An 18682-nucleotide genomic window follows, 5' to 3' on the forward strand; every position below is an offset into this window, starting at 1 on the left:
CTGGCAGCTCGGGACTGCGGACAGGGGGCGGGCCGCGCGGCACATGCCTACTACCGAAAGGTTGCCAGATCTGTCAATCCTGACTCCACATCCCCATTGGTCAGCTCTCAGCCGTCGGAGAGAGGGCCCGTGTGCCCATTGGACGCGGGGCGAGGCAGGGACTGACACGGAAGTGAGCCCATTTCCGGTTCATCGTCGGCACCGGAAGTGCGTGCACCTTACGTGAGATGTGATTGGCTGAATGGAGCGCCGGTGGGCCTATCAGAACGGCTAGGGGGAGAGCGCTGCGAGGGGCGAGGGGTTGGGGCAGAGGACGGAGGCTGTGCCGCGCCGCGGGAGGAATGGAGGTGGCGGCGGGTGAGTCCGCTGGGCCGGCCGGAGCGGGAGGGGCCGGTCCGCAGCTGCTGGTCGCAGCCCCCGGTGTTCAGGGGAGCTGTCGTGGGCGCCCATAGGGCGCACGCAGGGTGCTTGGAGGGGGCCAGCCGCGTCTTGCTGCGCCCGGGGGCCTTGGTTCGGTGGCCTGGTGGCGGCCGAGCTGTGGTTGGAGCGGGGGTCCCAGGAAGGGGAGCCAGAGCGCCACGTATTGTTGATTCTTCGTGGAAGTGTTGTTCCAGCATGGTGCGAGCGGGTGCAAGCAGGTGTGGCGTGCTGCTCCGGGGCTGCCGCCGGCCTCAGTGACCAGGACCCGCCGGGAGCCAGGCCCCGTGCCCCTCTCAGCTCCTCCCCGCGAGGCGTTGGAGGCGGGGACCTTTGCACCTCCCTTTGAGAGGAGGGTCTGGAGGAGGGCCAGGGCGTCCTTTGTGGAGCCCCCCCAAGGACCGGGGTTCGCGGGGAGGGTGGTGGGGAGAGAAGCTTGTTGGAGGTTGGGCAGGAGTGCGGACGGTGAGGTCAGAGGGTACTGAGGCAAGAACGTTAGGGTCTTGCAGAGGGACTGAGGGTTGTGTGGGTGCAGATGGCAACCCCTGGGAGAGGCAGGAGTTGGGATGGTAGTTCTTCAGTGACATGTTAGGGTCATTGGAAGGAAGAGTCGGGGCAGAATGGCCCCTGGCCAACAGAGAGCCACAGTTGTTGGGCCTGGGGCTGAACGACCATCCCGTGGCTGCCCTTGTGTGCTTGGGGTTCAAAGCATGGTCTGAGCCAGAGAGGTGGGTATGCGCCCATGCGTCCCTAGAGTTGTAAGCGTCTCTCCTGAAAACTGGAAGCCAGGGCTGCCTTGAGTGCTTCTGACCCCAGGAGAGCAGTTGGGCACCCAGGGATCAGACCTAGATCCTAGGAATCGGGGTGGGGACCGCCCCAGCACAGATGCACCTCACGCCTGTCATGACGGCCCTGTTTCCCCCTGGAATCAGCTGGGAGCCTGCAGCCCCTCTCAGTTCCTATCGCTCTGGTGTGTGTGTGAGCTCACAGGTGCGTGCACACGTGCTCCCAGCAGAAAGGGGCGATTTGAGATAGCGCCTTCAGGGAAGCGACGGGTCTGGTCTGGGGCCTGTCCTCTGGAAGACCGCCCAACTGGGGGTGTTTGCTTCCATCAGGGCAAAGGGGCAGGTCTCAGAATTTGGGACGTGGGAGGTGCTTGTGACCCTTCTGACTGAGCCTCCAAAGGCATCTGGTGCGAAGGGGATTCTCTGCCCTCTTTTCCTTCTGACCAGAGCCTGGAAACCTGGCAGGTGTCCGGCACATCATCCTTGTCCTCTCAGGAAAGGGGGGGGTCGGGAAAAGCACCATCTCCACGGAGCTGGCCTTGGCCCTGCGCCATGCAGGCAAGAAGGTGAGCACCCCCAGCCTTGCCCCTGCACGGACCGACCCTCTGCTCCTGCCCCTCGTGGACGTCCTGCCTCCTTGCAGGTGGGGATCCTCGACGTGGACCTGTGTGGCCCCAGCATCCCCCGCATGCTTCGGGCACAGGGCAGGGCCGTGCACCAGTGTGACAGTGGCTGGGTCCCCGTCTTTGTGGACCAGGAGCAGAGCATCTCCCTCATGTCCGTGGGCTTCCTGCTGGAGAGCCCGGATGAGGCTGTGGTGTGGAGGGGCCCTAAGAAGAACGGTAACGATGGGTGGGGGACGGCACGGTCAGCCCTCTCGCGCCTCCCAGCTGCCGCCACAGTGCTCAATAAAAAGTCAGTTAGAAAGTCCCATGGGAGCTGCGGGCTCTCCTCCCCAGGGTTCTTGGGTAAAGCTGGAGACCCCAACAGCCAGCTATTTCCAAAACAGTCCTGCTGCTCACCTGAGCGGTCAGGCCTGCGTGGGAGTTGAGAGCAGGAGGAACCCCATCCATGTCCCTGAGCGGGAACGGTTCTGCTCAGACCTGAGGCCACCCAGCATGGGGGTGGAGTGCTGAGCCTGGGCGCTGGGCCCTCTGCACCCACAGGCCCCACCAAGCCCCGTAATGGGCGGTGGGAGGGGCAGGCGGCAGGCTCCGCGCAGGGGCTGTGTGCGGGACATGCTGACGCGGCCTGCCGCTGCAGGTCACCGGCTCTCCTGCTGCCGAAGCTGGAGGTGAGCCTGAGTCCAAGCACGGACACCCCAGGAGGGTCACAGCTCCTGGCTCAGGCCTGAGCGGAAGTCTCAGGGGGCAAGGGTGGCCCCACAGCCAGGAAGAGAGGGGTGCTTGTGGGGGCCTGTGCTGTTGGGTGGACCCGGGACGGGCAGAGGCCCCTCTGCTGGAGGCGAGGGGCTCGGTGAGACCCCAGTGAGCCCCCTGGGTCCTTGCAGCGCTGATAAAGCAGTTCGTGTCTGACGTGGCCTGGGGACAGCTGGACTACCTGGTTGTGGACACCCCACCAGGGACCTCTGACGAGCATATGGCCGCCGTGGAGGCGCTGCGCCCCTACAGCCCACTGGGGGCCCTCGTGGTCACCACGCCCCAGGTACCGCAGGACCACCTTTACGTTGCCTGGCTGGCCTCAACCTCACCTGGGACCCGGCACTGGTCTCGGCTCTTTACGCCTTCAGTGGTGCGTTTTGAAGTTACCCACTGACCCGCTGTCCTCTGTTCCCTGGTCTCAGGCAGTGTCTGTGGGGGACGTGAGGCGGGAGCTGACCTTCTGTAGGAAGACAGGGCTGCAAGTGGTTGGGGTCGTGGAGAACATGAGTGGTTTCGTCTGCCCACACTGCGCAGTGAGTCCTGGGGACTTGGCGGGTGGTCACCAGCCCTTGCGGGACGCGGGGCAGAAACTCAGGCGTGCTGTGGGGGGCGAGGACACCCCTGGACCTGCCCCTGGAGTGTGTGAGAGGTTCCTTACGGGGGGCCGCATGTCTGTGTTCTAGGAGTGCACCAACGTCTTCTCCCGGGGAGGCGGGGAGGCGCTGGCCAGACTCGCCGGAGTCCCCTTCCTGGGTGAGCGCAGCAGGGCTGCCACTCGGCCTCTGCTCTGGGGCTCTGAGTTCCCCACGCCCAGTGGGCATGAAAGATGGCAGCGGGCAGCTGGGCTTGAGCGGGCGCCCGCGGGAGCCAGAGGCTGGCCTGGGAGCCCTGTGTGGGGTGGGGCTGGGAAGCTGGCCCCTCGCCCTCCGCTGCCCTCACAGCCCCTCTCCTGCTGTCTCCCTTCACAGGCTCTGTGCCTCTGGATCCTGAGCTCACGAGGAGCCTGGAGGAAGGTCGAGACTTCATCAGGGACTTCCCTAAGAGTCCTGCCTTCCCCGCGCTCTCCTCCATAGCCCAGAAGGTTCTGAGCAAGGCGCCTGCTCGGGTCTCCTAACCAAGGCGGCCCCCCTCTCGCGTCTCCTGGCCCCATGCACACAGGCCTAAACAGGGGCTGTGGCCGTGCAGGCGTCTCCCTGCCCCTGGAGCCACGCCGAGAGTGGGTGGTTCTGCCCAGTGGGCCGGTGGCAGTCCCAGGGGAAGGTGTGGGGTCCCGGCAGCTGAACTCTCAGGTGACGGCACATCCGCTCTTGTCACGGTGCTCACGTGCCCCCGACCCACGGCCGGGCTGCACCTGGCAGCCCAGGCTCCATGTGGGGCACGAAGCCTGCGTGTCTGGAAAATCCCTGGGGCGTCTGCCGTCCTTAGGGCCGCCCTGAGCAAAGCTGGTGACAGCGGGGAGCATCTTGTGAAGTGTCAGACTTGTTAACATCAGAAGAACCCCCTATTAAACGTCCCCCTGCTGCAGCTACAGGTCTGATGCTTTCAGAGTGTGGCGCCCTGGTCCCGCCTGCGCCTTAGCATGCTGGTACGCTCCACGGCAGCCAGCCCTGCCCCCTGATGCCCGGCCCGCAGGCCCCTGCAGACGTCTGGGTCAGGTTTGGGGACAAACTGGAGAAATGCATGTTCTTGGGGGAGGCTCAGCCCGGCGCAGGTCACTGCCCATGTCCAATCGCCCGCCACACCCTCCACGCCACGGAGCCGGGGCAGAGCTGGGGGTGAGGTGCAGGCGCCCCAGGGAGAACAGGAGGGAAGGTGGGACAGGGCGCTGCACGGTGCTCTTCCCAAGGGAAGAGGTTGGGGTGTCGGCAGAAGAGACAGGGTGGCCCCCACTGCAGGGGTGACGCGTCCAGGTATGCCGTGAACAAGAGGGCAGGGGCAGGGCTGCTGGGGTGGGAGGGGGGTGTGGGCCGGGGGCCGGGGATTGAGAACCCACATCCACACTGGCCCCGAGCAGCGGCCGCCCCGGCTCTGCCCAGCTTCCCAGGACCAGGGCGTCCAAGGACGCTGCCGGAGAGGACAGCTGAGGTGCTGGGGCTCTGGACAATGGCAGGGGGTGCCACGCTGCCCGTCAGGTGCAGGTGGGCACCCCGGGAGGGACGTGGGCTGGGGGCACGGGCCCAGCTTTCCTTCCCCCCAAAGCTACACTGCCATGGTCACATGCGTGTGTCAGATGGCTTTTAATGAGGGGCGGCTGGGGCGGCCGGGGCCTGTGTGGTGGCAGTGCCCATGCCAGCAGGACCCCACGGCTGTACCGTGTCCCCCCACTAGGGGGACGCCATTGTGACCACGGGGCGGCATCGGGCCAGGCCGCACCTCGGTCAGCAGTGAGCAAAGTGGGCCTCGGCGACGTCACGCAGGTCAAGGCCCGAGACACCCGGGGGGCTGGCGCAGGTGATGTTGTTGTAGGTGTACGCGGGCGGCTGGCCGTCGTCCCCCTCCGGCGTGGCCTGCATGAAGCGTGGCACGACGCTGGGCTGCTGCAGGGCTAGTGCCCTCAGGGCCCGCAGGGGGCAGCCACAGTGCCAGGGGTTGCCCTCGAGCCACAAGCGCTCCAGGCCGGGGGCCTGCAGCGTGAAGGTCCGCAGGGAGTTGTTCCTGAGGCTCAGGTAGCGCAGCTGGGGCAGGTCGGCCTCAGGCAGGGCCTCCAGGCGGTTGTGCGAGACGTCCAACCAGAAGACGCGCCTCAGGGGCCGCAGGGAGTCTGCCGACAGCGCCGCCAACCGGTTGCTGGAGAGGAGCAGGTACTCCAGCTTGCTGAGGCCCTGGAAGACCTGGCCGGGCAGGTGTGTGAGCTGGTTGGCCGTGAGGTCCAGCTCCAGCAGCTCCGCCAGCCCCCCCAGGCCCTGCTCCTCCACGGCCACGATGCCGTTGTCCTTGAGGAAGAGGCGGCGCAGCCCCGAGAGGCCCGCGAAGGCGTGCGGCCGGATGTGGCCCAGGCAGCTGCGCTCCAGGTGCAGGCTGTGCAGCCGGCCCAGGCCGTGGAACACCTGCGCCGGGAGCGTCCGCAGGCAGTTGCCAGAGAGGTTCATGACCGCCACACTGAGGAGGCCGAGGAAGGCACCTGCCTCCATCTCCCGGATCTGGTTGTCGTTGAGCGTGAGCACCTCCAGCTGGCCCAGGCCTTCGAAGGCCTTGTCGGGCAGCTGCCGGATGCGGTTGTGGCCGAGCTGCAGCTCCTCCAAGAAGTGCAGGTCTTTGAAGGTGCGCGGCCGCAGACCGGCGATGGCGTTGTGTGAGAGGCGCAGGACGTGCAGGCCCAGCAGGCCGGGGAAGGTGTCCTCCAGGAGGCCGCCCACGCGGTTGTGCGACAGGTCCAGCCAGCGCAGCGCCTTCATGCCCAGGAAGGCCCCAGGGGCCACGGCGGTGATGAGGTTGTGGTCCAGGTAGAGCTTCTGGAGCTTGGGCAGCTTGACGAACACGTTGGCCTTGACGCTCCGCAGGGCGTTCCTGCTCAGGTCCAGCTCGCGGAGCTCGGCCAGGCCGCAGAAGAGCGGGGGCTGCAGGTAGGCCAGCTTGTTGCCCGCCAGCACCAGCTCGCGTAAGTTGGCCAGGCCTTGGAAGGCAGCGTCGGGGAGCACGGCGAGGCTGTTCCAGCCGAGGTTGAGGTCCCAGAGGCCGGCCAGACCCTGGAAGAGGCCCTCGTCCACCCGGCCGAGTAGGTTGTTGCTGAGGCCGAGGGAGGCGAGGCCCGGCGTGTGCAGGAAGGTGCGGGTTGCTAGGCCCCTCAGCTGATTCCGCTCCAGGTGCAGGTGCCGGAGCTGCTGCAGGCCGAGCAGCGCCTGCGGCTCCAGGCTGGCCAGCCCGCTACCCTGCAGGTTGAGGAAGGCGAGGCCGGAGAGGTTGTGGAAGGCGGCAGCAGGGACGGAGGACAGGTTGTTGCCGTCCAGCCACAGGGCCCTGGCACCGTCCGGGATGCCGTCGGGCAGCCGCGTGAGGTTCCGGGAGCTGCAGAAGACGCTGAGCTCGTCCACGTAGTCGTCGTGGCCGCAGGTGCAGACGACCGGGCACTGCAGGCTCTCGGAGGCCCCCGGGGCCCCGGGCTCTGCTCCCTCCAGGCCGCAGGGGCCCAGCGCTGCCCAGCAGACCAGCAGCACGGCCAGGGCCGGGCCTCCTGCAGGGAGAGGGACCAGAGGGTGTGAGCCCCGGGGCTAGGGGACAGCCCGCACATGCGTGGAACTCGTGGGGCTCGCCCCGGGCCGCAGCACGTGACCGGAAGAGGCGGTGCCACTGAGGGCCCGGAGGAAGGGGGGAGCTCAGACCTGCGCTCTCTCCTCGCCGGAGTCGGAAGCAGAGACGGGCAGGACAATCGGGACGTCGTCCGTCTCAGAACCGACCGCCCTTTCCACCCTGCAGGCCAGGCCCGCCGGGGTCGTGATGTCTGGTCTGGAGAGAACTGAGGGTAGGGGCGCCTGGCCATTCGGCCGTGAGGCCGTCTGCGTCCCTAGCGTGGACACGAGTGGGGCCCTGCCGCCAGGTGGGCCTGGGGAAGGCCTGAGTAGGTATGTGCTCCCTGCCCTTGAGGGCTGGCCAGTGAGCGGGTGCACACCACCCCAGTTAGGCTCCCAGACTGGGGGGCCCTCACCCACGTGCTCCCTGGTGTGTGGGTCCCATGTCCAGGAACGTAGCCCGGCTCTGGGGCAGGGAGAGGAGCAGCACGCCTGCCTGAGGGCAGACAGGGACTCCACACCCTCAACTCACCAGGGGTCAGGGGTGTTTCGGGACAAAGGGCACTGGGCCCCACACCAACACCCCAAAACCTGCATCACGCCCTGGGCTGCCCACCGAATTGGGGCCCGTCCCTGCCCTTGGAGGGCTCGGGGTGTCTGGGTGAGGCCAGAGACAGTGCTAGAGGATGCGCCCCCCACCCCCACCGCCCGGATGGGGCTGGGCCCCGAGGGGGATAGGGTGACAGGGTCCTGGCCCATGAGGGGCTGAGGAAAGCAGCCCAGCCCAGGGAAGGGTCTCTGGAGTGGGGTGTGAGCAGACTCGCACTCTTGCTGGGCGCCCTGACCTGGGCCCTGGGACCAGACAGGAGGTGGGCAGAGGGAGTGGAGGAGCCTGAGGGCGCATCCCTTGGCCGGCAGCAGCAACACTCGGCTGTTGGCCCACTCCGAACTGAGCCCTCCCTGGGGCTGCCCCTGGCCTCGTGGGCTTAGGGGCACAGGGTTAGCTGCCCCCAGAGTGAGGGGCTGGGGCCCTGGGGGCACCTCACCTCTAATCGGGGCCATCCCGCGTGCAGAAAGGCCACAGGCGGGCCGCGAGCTGAGTGCGTCTGCTGGGGCCGGCTGCTCGTGCCCTCTGATTCCCCCACTGCTGGGGCAGCCAGCACCCTGTCGCTGGCCAGCCCAGCCCAGCCCCACTGGCCCGGATTCCATTAACCCTCTCGTGTCCGGCACCCAGCATCAGCCCCAAATGCCCAGGATGCAGACGGTGCAGGGGAGAGGCTGGGGGGCCGTGTTCACCCCAAAGCCACCTTCAGGTTTGGCTGGCCCCGGCCCCTGGGTGGGGGCCCTTCTGACAGCTGTGGGGGACCTCCCGCTCAGCAGACGGCCATGTGGGAGTTAAGTGGGAGATGGGACTGGCACGCTGACCACCCCCCTCCTTCCCCCTGCCCATTTCCTAACAACCTGGGTGGGGTCCTCATTAGGACTCCGCGGGGCCCCGCCCAGCCTTGGCTTCTGGGACCTCAGGATCAGCTGGTGTCTGACCACTCCTCCTCCCCCCAATCTCTTCTAGGAACACCCAGCAGGGCCCCCGGCCCCCTCGTGTTTGCTTTCCCTAGCACTGCCCTCCCAGAAAGAGTGGAGGGAGGCCTGGCCTTGGGGGCCAGGTCTTGTGGCCACAGGACCAGCCTCCACCTGCTCTGGGACCCAGGCTGTCCTCCAGAGCTCCTGGGGGGCCATGACCAGCCCGTTCTGCACAGGATGACCACCCAGTGCCTGGCCTGAGGTCAGCCCCAGGTCAGGCGGAGAAGAAGGTTGACAGCCAGCATGGCCCCTGGCTGCTTGAGCAAAGGGATCCTGGCCGCACCCTCGTCCACCCGCCCTGGGCGCGGCTGGCACAGCCAGGGGAGGGGTCCTCCATAGGGGCAGGGAGGCAGAGCTGGAGGGCTGCACTGTGCGTGGCCAGCCCCAGGAAGAGGTGATTCGGCAGTAGGGCAGAGGCGGGTGGACAAGGGCGCGGCCGGGCTCCCCTTGAGAGGAGGAGCAGGGCTGGTGGAGGTTCAGGAGACTCTCCAGTGTACTTCTTGGCCAGGCAGAGGCAGTGCGGCAGGGATGGCTGGGGGGCAGCTGCAGCGCCCCTCTCCGTTCCCCCCACCCCCACCTCGCCCCTGCCTGGCCCACAGCTCCTGGTGCCAGGGGTGGGGGCGGCTTTATCTGTCCCTTTATTGAGCTTTGATTGATTTCCAGGTCGGTTCTCAGCCTCTGTTCTGAGAAATTATAGATCTGCTAGAGAAAGTACACGCCCAGAAATTGACACGGTAAACATGCGTTTACAGAGCACAAAGTGCCGACTCAGCACGTTCTGCCAGCCCTCAGCAGGCTGGGAAGGGAGGGTGTGCGGCAGGAGGGGACAGGGCTCTTTCTGTAAACCCCAGCTGGGCCTGCATGGCCAAAGCCCTCCATAGGACTTGGCCGCTGGGGTGGGTGCTCGCCGCAGCAACACCCGCACTCAGCCCCCGCCACTTAGGGAGTCAGCCACCTGAAGGTCTCCCCGAGGCGTCTGGTATCATTTGCTTCCAATCATCAGGTGTATGGGGACCCACGCAAGCATTGGGTCTGGCTGGTCGTGTGACGTGTGATTCAGGCAGCTCGTACACAGCTGTCCCCGCATCCTTGCTCGCGCCTCAGGACGCACTTACCCACCTACTGCCCATGGACACTGCTGCGAGCTTATGGGTCCTTGGTGGACTTGCTGGGATCCAGGTGCATGTCTTCTTGGCAGGTGAGGTCGAGCCTTCCCAAGTAGTTAGCAAGTCACCACATCCTAGGGCCGAGGGGTGTCCTGCACGCCCCACCACCACCCTGTCTGTTCTCAAGGCCCGAAGGTGAGTGGACGGTGGCTTTCATTCTGTTGGTCTTCACAGACACCAGCGGGACCACAGCCCCTCAGGCTCATCAGTCCGGGGGGGGGGGGGGTGGGATGCAAGTCCTTCACCAGGCGTACGTGGGCAGCGTATCCTTCTTCCCCGGAGCGTGCCTTTCTGCTCTCTTCATCACTTCTGGCAAGAGTTCATTTTGATGTGGTTTCCCGAGATGTTCTGTGCTGAGCTGGACTTCTCAGTCTTGGTGGTTTCACGGCCACTATGGCACGTGGACTTGAACATAATGCTCTTGAAGCATCTCGGGAACACGTTGGGTCCCCTGCCCACAAGCCTGGAGGTGGGGGAACGTTTGAGTCCCTCGCGGAGCACGGCATCCTGTGTGCGGGGCCCTGTGCATGCCCTCCGAGGCCGTGCGAGCAGCTCACCACTGTCTGAACCGAAACCAGAGCCTATGGGAGTGTGGGTTGTGCTGAAGTTTGTGCAGGATGGACCGCATGCCCCTGCACGTGGTGCACAGCCTCCTCCTCGGATCTTCCCTGGCGTCGCTTGGCATTTATACGCCTCTCTTACGATCTTGCGCACGGTGTCTACATTTTTTCTTGGATGGCTGTTAACTTTTTGAGACTGTTCCTTCCAGTCTGCCTCTTGCACTTTCCGCCTGTCCAGGCTGAGAACTCCTGAAGGGTGCTGACAAGTGAGATGCCCCCACCGACAGTCCTCCCCTACAACAGCCTTACTGGGACCAGGTACACAGTCCCCCAAGCTCCAGCCTCGGGGGGCTCGTGTGTCTCCTCGTGACCAGCAGGCGGGCTTTCTGCGCTCGCCCACACAGCAGCCTGGAGTCCTTCACGCCGAGCTGTGGCTGAACAGCAGTCCGTGGCAGGGATGGGCTGCCACTGGATCCATTCACCCACTGAGCTGACAGACGTCTGGATTGTTCCATTCGGGGGCTGCTGGGACGTTGTTGCCAGCATTTATCTACGACTCTCGGTATGGATGTGTTTCGTGCTTCCTGGGTAGATTCTTACAAGTGGAGTTGGTAGCTCACATGGTATTTAGGTATAACTTTTACAGATTTTAAGTCATCTCTGCACCCAACGTGGGGCTCAAACTCACGACCCCAAGATCCAGAGCCGCATGCTCCACTGACTGAGCCTGCCGGGCACCCCTTAGGTCTAACTTTTTAAAAACTTTTGTAAAGTACAAGCGTTTCAGTGGTTGCACATCCTGCCCAGCATTGGGTGTGCTGAGTTTTACACGCCCAGCTGTGCTAAGTCTGTGTCTGACAACTAACGCTCAGCACCGTTTCCCAGGGTTCTCAGCTCTGTCGTCCTGGGTGCGCGCTCTATCTAAGTCTTGCTCACTTTTGTTTTCTGAGTTCCAAGACTTTATGGATTACGGGTTATCAGGTATAATATTTGCAAATACTTTTCCCAGTCTGTGGCTTATCCATATTTTAAAAAATGGGACACCTAGATGGCTCAGTCAGTTAAGCGTCAGACTCTTGATCTCAGCTCAGGTCTCCATCTCTGGGGTCCTGAGTTCAAGCCCCGCATTGGGCTCCATGCTGGGTGTAGAGCCTACTTTAAGAGAAAAAAAAAACATACTCTCTCTTAAAATGCAAAAGTTTATCTTGACTAAGTTCAACTAACTTTTTTTTCTGGTTCATGCTTTCCGTGTGCCTCACACCGGATCACAAAAATCTTTTAATCAAGGGATACAGAGCACTTTTCCGTTTACTTAGATCTTCTTTATAAATTTTGCACTGTTTTTGATAAACTAATTTCTAAGTATCTTATTAGTTTGGTGCTACCGTGAATGGAACCACCTTAATTCTATTTCCAGTTGTTATTAGCATGTAGAAATGGAATGGAATTTTTTTTTACTAATTTTGTATCGCAGGATCTGGCTAAATAAATTGATCAGTCCTGGGTTTGTATGTGTATCTGGATCCCTAGGATTAGCTCCTTATGGGTCATCTTGTCTATGAATAAGGACATTTTTCCTTTTTCCTTTCTGACCTGCATTCTACTGTGTTTTTTTTTTTGTGGTTTCTTTGGCCTTACTGCACGTCCAGTCGCACGCCGAGTACAGGGGCAAGTGCAGACATGCCTCGCCTCGCTCCCGGTTTTAGAGGTGAGTGTTCAGTCGGTCACCATGCATTTGGACCCTGTGACAGAATAATGTTCTCAGAGGGACAGTCGTCCTCACCCCTACAGTCACGACCGTTTTCAGCCACACAGCAAAAGGGAGTAGAGGTTGCTAATCGGCTGGCCTAGACAGTGGGACTAACGTGGATTTTCAAGGTGGACCCAGTGTCATTACAAAGGTCCTTAACAGTGGAAGAGGGAGCTCCAGGGGCAGATGGGAGACCGTGGGAGGCTTCCACCCATAGCTGCTGGTGTTGGAATATATGGGAAGGACATCAGGAGCCAAGGAATGAGGGCACCTCTGGCAGGAGGACTGGGCAGGGAAGCAGGCTCCCCGGGGCCTCCAGGAGGAAGCAGCCCGGCAGGCACTTTGAGTCCGGAGCGGCTGGGGTCTGACTTACGGCCTCGATCACCAGGTCTGTCGCCACCAGATGCTCTGCTGTTGAGACCTTCACACGGGTGTCTTTTATCCTGAGGCCCAGGAAGCTGCCTTCTGTTCGTGGTTGGACACTTCTTATGGGTGTGTTTGCGTTTGTCCAGTGTTTTGCTACTTCCATTGAGCTGATCCTGTGGATTTTGTCCTTTACTCCATGAGGATGGGCTATGATATTCGTTGATGGTTGCATGTCTGGCCGACTGACATTCCTGGGGGTAAATATTTGGTTGTGGTACATGATGTTGCCATACTTGGGTTACGGATCTTTTGTTGAGAATTTGACATCTCACGGTTCACAAGGGACACTGATCTCTAGTCTCCTTCGTGACATCTGTGGCTTTGCTGTCGGGACACTCACCTCACAGGTGGGGTGGGGAAGCTCCTTGTGTTTTTTCCGAGTTTGTGAGTGAGTCGTGTCATGGACAGAATGCTCAGTGGAGCTGCTGGGCTCTTCCTCTGCATGAAAACTTCAGATCTCGTATCAGTTCGATTTCTTGCTACAGTCTATTCTGATTTACTGTTTCCTTCTGAGTCCATTTACATGATTTGTGCCTTTCTAGGAACTGGCCAGGGTTGTTTTCCTAGCATTCCCTGAGAGTCCTGATGCTTAGTGCTGTGGGGGTAGGGGTAGCGCCGTCCCCCTTCCCGCGTGATTTTGGTGATGTGTGTGTTCTTTGTTGGCCAGTCTAACTGTGGGTTTGTCAACTTCGTGATCTTTTCAAAGAACTAACTTTTGGGTTTTCTGTTTTCTATTTTGCTGATTTTCCTTTTTCTTCTACTTCATGTTTTGTTTGCTCTTTTCTCTAGTTTCTTAAGATACAGGCCTTTCGGGCACCTGGGTGGCTCAGTCGTTAAGCGTCTGCCTTCGGCTCAGGTCATGATCCCAGGGTATTGGGATCGAGTCCCACCATCGGGCTCCCTGCTCCGCAGGAAGCCTGCTTCTCCCTCTCCCACTCCCCCTGCTTGTGTTCCTGCTCTCGCTGTGTCTCTGTCAAATAAATAAATAAAATCTTTAAAAAAAAAAAAAAGATACAGGCCTTTCCTCCTTTCTGTGCAGATGCGTGAGGCTCTGGGGTTTGCTGTGTCCCACAAACATTGGTGCGCTTTCAACTTTCACTCCTCCTGACCCACATGCTGTTCTTTCCGGAGGCAGGGGCATCCAGACTTCATTCTGCCGCAGGGAAATAATTCTCCTGGAGTTAGTGAACATACTTCATTGTTTTGTCTTTTAAAATTTATGATGACTAGTTGTGTGGCTTACGCTGTGGTCTGTGCTGAATAATGCCACACAGGTGGGCTTTCTGAACACAGGTGGTTCTGTGGGGGGAGCGTGCACTCTGCGCCTCCTGCGTCCTTGATGATGGGTCATCTAGGCTGTCTACCTTTTCAGGAGAATTTAAACCTCTGTTTCTTAGGGCGCCTGGGTGGCTCAATCGGTTAAGCATGAGATTCTTGGTTTCGGCTCAGGTCATGATCTCAGGGTCACAAGACTGAGCCCCACGTTGGGCTTCACATTCGGGGAGAGGGGGATTTTGCTTGAGATTCTCTCCCTCTGCACCCCTTCCCCGGCTTGCTCATGTGCTCTCTTTTTAATTTTTTTAATTTTAAAAAAATCTCTAATTTTTGTTATGTTACCTATTTTCCTTTCGATTTCTGAATTACTGTGTTACTTACAGGGTCAAGTGTAAAGCAGTATTTTTCTTCCCCAGTGACTGTCCGGCCATCCCTGCCCACCCCCCCACAGACTAGACATGAGGCATTCATTGCTTCAAGAGAAGCTTATTAAGAAGTCGGGTTCCAACTTATGAATATTAGCTGACAAATGAGAAACCTCTCTGGGCCAGGGAAGGAAAAGATGCCGTGTCCTGTCTCCTCTCCCCCCACACACACCCACCTGGCCACAGTGGGACCCCACATGGGCTTGACCCGCACCTCTGCTAAGGGCTGACCTTCACACAGAGTCCTGGACTCACATAGGTGCAGCCCCTACACCAGACTCTGTCCTAGACCCACCAAGATCCAATTCTTCACAGGCCTCTCTGCTGCTCCAACTCAGGTGAGTGTCTGTAGAAGTAGGTGAACTAGGAGAAACCTTTCACGGTTTTACTGACCAATTAATGATGAAAAGTGTGGGGTTACTAGGGGCGTGGGGGTGCTCAATGCCCCTCAACTGTACACTTGGGTCACTACTGTGACCCTCACCTAATAAAACATTTTTAAGATTGGTAAAGCCTGAGTGATTTCCTAGCTGCAGAGAAGTGTGCCACATGGGACCAGCATGTGACCCTGGGCTGCGTCCAAGAGCAGACAGACCCCCCCCCCCCAGGAAAACAGGTCACAGAGCCCTAGAGAAATACTTCCAGGGGCGCCTGGGTGGCTCGGCCGTTTAGCGTCTGCCGTCAGCTCAGGTCATGATCCCAGGGTCCTAGGATCGAGCCCCGCATCGGGCTCCCTGCTCGGCAGGGAGACTGCTGCTCCCTCTCCCACTCCCCCTGCTTGTGTTCCCTCTCTCGCGGTCTCTGTCAAAAAAGATAAAAATCTTAAAAATAAATAAATAAATACTTCCAAATAAAACCCCTCTGAGGGCCGCAGGGGCCTTGGGTCGGGAGTTAGGAGCAAGGGCGGCAAACTCCCAGGCTCTGTGCTCGTACCCGACGGGAAGTCGGTCCACAGCAGGGAGGACATGAAGGACAGAAACCAAGGAAGTCCCCTCAGCCACGCTCAGTGCTCCACGCCGGACACTACGGGTGAGCTTCGAGCTTCACCTTCTTGCTCAGAAAGGCGACCGCCCCGAGAAGCTGAGAAGGTAGGAGCCACAGCAAGACATCAGGGAGCGGGAGGGCACCCCGGACCCTTCTGAAAAAAGAGGGGTGCCTGGCCGGTCAGTCAGCGGAGCATGTGGTTGGACCTCAGGGTTAGGGGTTTGAGCCCCATGGTGGGTGTGGCGATGACTTAAGATCTTTAAAAAAAAAAAAAAAAATACTGGAAAGAAAGACACCTCCCCAAGTGGCTGAAGAACAAAAGAAATAACAGCCCTGTAACTGTTGAAAACACCAGGCTCGTACTAGAATTTACCTTTTTCAGACTCGCAAGGAGCAAACACTCCAGTCCCTTTATGGTCTACCAACAGCAGATGGGCTTCTGCAAGAAGGCGTCCACGCCCAGCCAGCAGCGGGAGCCCCGAGGAGACGGCATGTCGAGAACATAACTGTGCAGAGTCCACCAAAGGAGACTATGTGGAGACTATGTGAGGAGCCCCAGCTCCCATTTGGGGTGACTTCTGGCCAAACTTCTGTCCCGCACACCTGCCCCTCCTCCTGGCACCTCTCCGGCACCCGCCATCCTGACCTCACTGCCCAGGGAGCACCTCCTGCCTGCAGGACACCCCTGCATGCTGACGACCCCCTAGGGTGTATTTCCAGCCTCGACCTACCCTGGCGTTCCTCTGCCCACCGCCCCACACCTCGGGGTGCTTCACAGGCAACTCGACCTACACTTGCCCAAACCCAGCCCCATGGGCCTTCTGTGGGCCCCTTTCTGTCTCCCTGCAACACTGCACTCACAGCTCAGATCCCAGCTAGGGCAGAGGCTAGGGCCTCCCACTCAGCTCACTAGGAACCCCTTCGCCTCTCCGGCAGCCCTGCCACGGCCCTCGGAGAAATGCTGGTAGAAGCACCCTCTGCCCGCTCGCACACGTCTTCAGGTGGACGCCAAGGTGCTCCCACGTTCCATCCGCTGCTCCCCACGCATCCCCTCACGGCTCAGCCAAAGCCCTGCCCCAGGGCCTTGGCACTTGCTTTTCTCTCCAGATACCTGCAAGGCTGGCTCTTTCGAGCCTTCAGTTGCTCACGGCACCACCTCAGCAAGGCCCGCCCAGCCCCTACACTTCTGCTCCTTGCCTGACTTTCTCCAGTGCTTCCTCCATCCAGGCAGAAGCTCCACAAGGGCAGAGGCTTTGGTCTGTTCACACTGAACCCCCCCCTCCCCAGAGCAGCTCGGCCTCAGCCAGAGCAGCTCGGCCTCAGCCACAGCAGCTGCACTCAGGGGAAACGGTCAGTGAGGTTGGGGACGAAGGCCGTGGTCCCGCTTGCCTCACCTCAACACGGGAGACCCAGGGAACCAAAGTCCCAGCAGTGGGACCATAGAAGGTTCATGAAGGACATGGGGCTCAGGCGGGAATGAGCAGGTTTCCGGGAGCAAAGCTGACTGCACTGCTCTACGTTCCTGACCCTGGAGTGATTTAAAAAGACACCATTTACAAGCAGTGTCAAAGGACCAAGTACCAGGTACTGGATGTTCCTAGAGCTGGCCCCTGGGGAGAGAGCACCCAGTGGGAAGTTCATCTGCTGTCCGGTGGTCTGTCTGCCCTCTCCCTGGTTCGGGCAGGGAGCCTTGGAGCCCTTGGAACTCCCCACAGGATGGGGTGGGGACTGTCGTTCCCAGGAGCTGCTGCCACACTGGGGTCGACACAAGGGGGATGGTCACACCATGCACATGGCCAGCGATCCCAGGGACGATGCAATGACACCCCACTGCACGTCAGCGCTGGCTCAGATGGGCCAGGAGGGTGATGCACAGCGTTCCAGAGAGCGCGCGGCTCAGCGCTTTGGGCCCCCCAGACCTCGCCCTGGGGCCCTGCTTTGTACCCTTTATAGTCAAACTATAAAATCCCAACGGCAGCGCGTCTCAGCATTCTAGGAGCTGTCCCATGAGTGACTGAGCAAGAGGGGTCAATGGGACCGTCTGCTGTTGCAGCCAGACAGGCCGCCACCACAGCCCACACTGGCCGTGTGGACTCCCCCGCAGGGACCAGTGCTGTCAGACGCCAGGGCGGTCTTGCTGGGGACCGAGCCCTCCAGCTGCAGGGCCGCGCAGACGGGGCACTCAGCGTCAGTGTTGGGTTTTAGTCAACACGGAGAGCAGCAGAGACCTAATGCTGGACAAGCGGCAAGTTCATAACTTGAAACTTGCATCACAAGAAGTCCAGAAATCCAGTGCATCACAGTATCATTCCTGTCCTGACCCCAGCCATAAACATCTAATATTTATACATAAGGGCAAACGGCCAAGACTCTCCTGAAGGACAAAGTTGGGCTGGGTCCCTTCCTGGAAATGAAGAATTATCCTATAGCTGTAGTAACATGGACTGTGGGGCCACAGGACAGGACTGCTCCCCTGGGTGCTTGCCCCCCGGGGCTGGCAGTCCACACCACCAGGAGGGACAGAGGAGTGGGCACCCACGGGGGGGGGGGGGGGGAGGGGCAGAGTGCTGGCCACCAGCATCTACAGCACTTTCACGGGAACCCCAGACCGGGGGGTCAGAAGCAAGCACCAGACTCCCGGATGGACTAATGGGAAGGCAGCAGAGGAGGGAAAGGTGAACACGTATCGTGCCCTTGACCAGAGGAAGGATTTCTTCAACAAGACGCCGGAGTACGAAGCCAGCAGCCACCTGGGGAATGACTGCCGACACGTGCGGCGGGAAACAAAGGCCCCGTGTGACCAGCGAGAGCAAAGCCCGGGAGAAAAGTGGGGGGCCCCCCAGGCGAAGCAGCGGTCCAGGGGAGGAAACCCGAGTGGGCAGCATGCGTGTGGAACAGGATCCAGCCTCCCCGGGGAGGCAGCGGGCCACCCCACGGCGGGTTGCACATGGGTGTGGTGGACATGGGCCAGAACGTTCTCCTGAGTCAAAATGCCTGCTCTCCGTGGCCCGCATGCAGCGCCCGCACGAGAGCGTTTCGGAGCCTCACATTGCAAACCCAAGACCTTAGCCACAAGTCTGGCTCCAGAGCCCGTGGGGGCGGCCCGGCAGGACCCCCTCACCAAGGACAACACATGCAAAGGACAACAGCTAATATTCGGGGCTCTTGGCCCATAGAGGCTGGGTGATGGGGCGTGTTTTTCTCTATGTTCCATATATTTCATAAATATTTTGTCTACTGTTTGCCATTTCCATGTGCAGTTGGGAGCACGGGGACCGCAGGGGCTGCTAGCAGGAGACGGGGAACACACGCACCAGGGGACACCAGCAGGGCCCCACAGGCCCCTACACGAAGCACTCCGGGGACACGGGCCCGCCACCACAGGTCCGCCCCGATGCGCACACTCTCTGGCGCGGACGGGTGCAGCCTGGCCGCACCATGACGCACCCTGAGATGCCCAGGCTATTTCCAGAGCTGTCCCAACAAAACATCTAGAAGGTCCCATGCAAACCCCATTCCATGACAACCCCGGGGAGCAGGGGGGCTGCGGGTCACAGGGAGCTCCGGCTCCATCTAAGGGTCATCAACCTAGGATGGGAAGGACTCCGTGCTTCCCAGCTGTGCAGCACCATGGCCCACACGGGCAGCAGCAGATCAGTGGGAGGTCCACACCCGCCCAGGACCTGGACATACAACCTGAGTGGC

General features: G+C 60.7%; 2 protein-coding genes and 1 long non-coding RNA gene across 4 annotated transcripts; 2 read left to right on the forward strand and 1 right to left on the reverse strand.

Moving 5' to 3' along the window:
- Nucleotides 1-296: 296 nt before the first annotated feature.
- Nucleotides 297-4108, forward strand: NUBP2 (NUBP iron-sulfur cluster assembly factor 2, cytosolic). Of its 2 annotated transcripts, XM_028111614.2 has the most exons (7): nucleotides 297-357; nucleotides 1650-1768; nucleotides 1846-2044; nucleotides 2713-2867; nucleotides 3007-3117; nucleotides 3268-3337; nucleotides 3553-4108. In XM_028111614.2, exons 1-7 carry the CDS (start codon nucleotides 342-344, stop codon nucleotides 3696-3698), a joined length of 816 nt encoding a protein of 271 aa, XP_027967415.1. In that variant the 5' UTR covers nucleotides 297-341; the 3' UTR covers nucleotides 3699-4108. The 2 variants fall into 2 exon arrangements, with proteins under 2 accessions (XP_027967415.1, XP_027967416.1); XM_028111615.2 differs by lacking the exon at nucleotides 3268-3337.
- Nucleotides 4109-4806: 698 nt separating this feature from the next.
- IGFALS (insulin like growth factor binding protein acid labile subunit) lies at nucleotides 4807-9765 on the reverse strand. Its single transcript, XM_028111839.2, has 2 exons — nucleotides 7857-9765; nucleotides 4807-6755 (listed from the first exon to the last, which is right to left on the reverse strand). The coding sequence occupies exons 1-2, from the start codon at nucleotides 8017-8019 to the stop codon at nucleotides 4963-4965; spliced, it is 1956 nt and encodes a 651-aa protein (XP_027967640.2). The 5' UTR covers nucleotides 8020-9765; the 3' UTR covers nucleotides 4807-4962.
- Nucleotides 9766-9794: 29 nt separating this feature from the next.
- On the forward strand, nucleotides 9795-14585 carry LOC114215688 (uncharacterized). The gene is made up of 3 exons (XR_003610613.2): nucleotides 9795-10679; nucleotides 11767-11825; nucleotides 12256-14585. It is a non-coding gene; the product is annotated as an uncharacterized LOC114215688 (long non-coding RNA).
- Nucleotides 14586-18682: the final 4097 nt, after the last annotated feature.

The sequence above is a fragment of the Eumetopias jubatus genome, unplaced genomic scaffold (assembly GCF_037043125.1).
Source record: "Eumetopias jubatus isolate StellerSeaLion01/CBP00866 unplaced genomic scaffold, mEumJub1_p1.0 scaffold_12, whole genome shotgun sequence".
NCBI classification, from domain to species: Eukaryota; Metazoa; Chordata; class Mammalia; order Carnivora; family Otariidae; genus Eumetopias; species Eumetopias jubatus.

What these genes read in the sequence shown, in the direction of transcription:
- NUBP2 (XM_028111614.2), top strand. An exon ending in GAGGGGCCCTAAGAAGAACG is followed by an intron (nt 2,045 to 2,712) that starts GTAACGATGGGT and finishes GGGTCCTTGCAG; the next exon opens with CGCTGATAAAGCAGTTCGTG. An exon ending in TCGTCTGCCCACACTGCGCA is followed by an intron (nt 3,118 to 3,267) that starts GTGAGTCCTGGG and finishes TCTGTGTTCTAG; the next exon opens with GAGTGCACCAACGTCTTCTC.
- IGFALS (XM_028111839.2), bottom strand. Translation starts at nt 8,019, where the DNA reads ATGGAATCCGGGCCAGTGGGGCTGGGCTGGGCTGGCCAGCGACAGGGT. An exon ending in CGGGATGGCCCCGATTAGAG is followed by an intron (nt 6,756 to 7,856) that starts GTGAGGTGCCCC and finishes CTCTCCCTGCAG; the next exon opens with GAGGCCCGGCCCTGGCCGTG.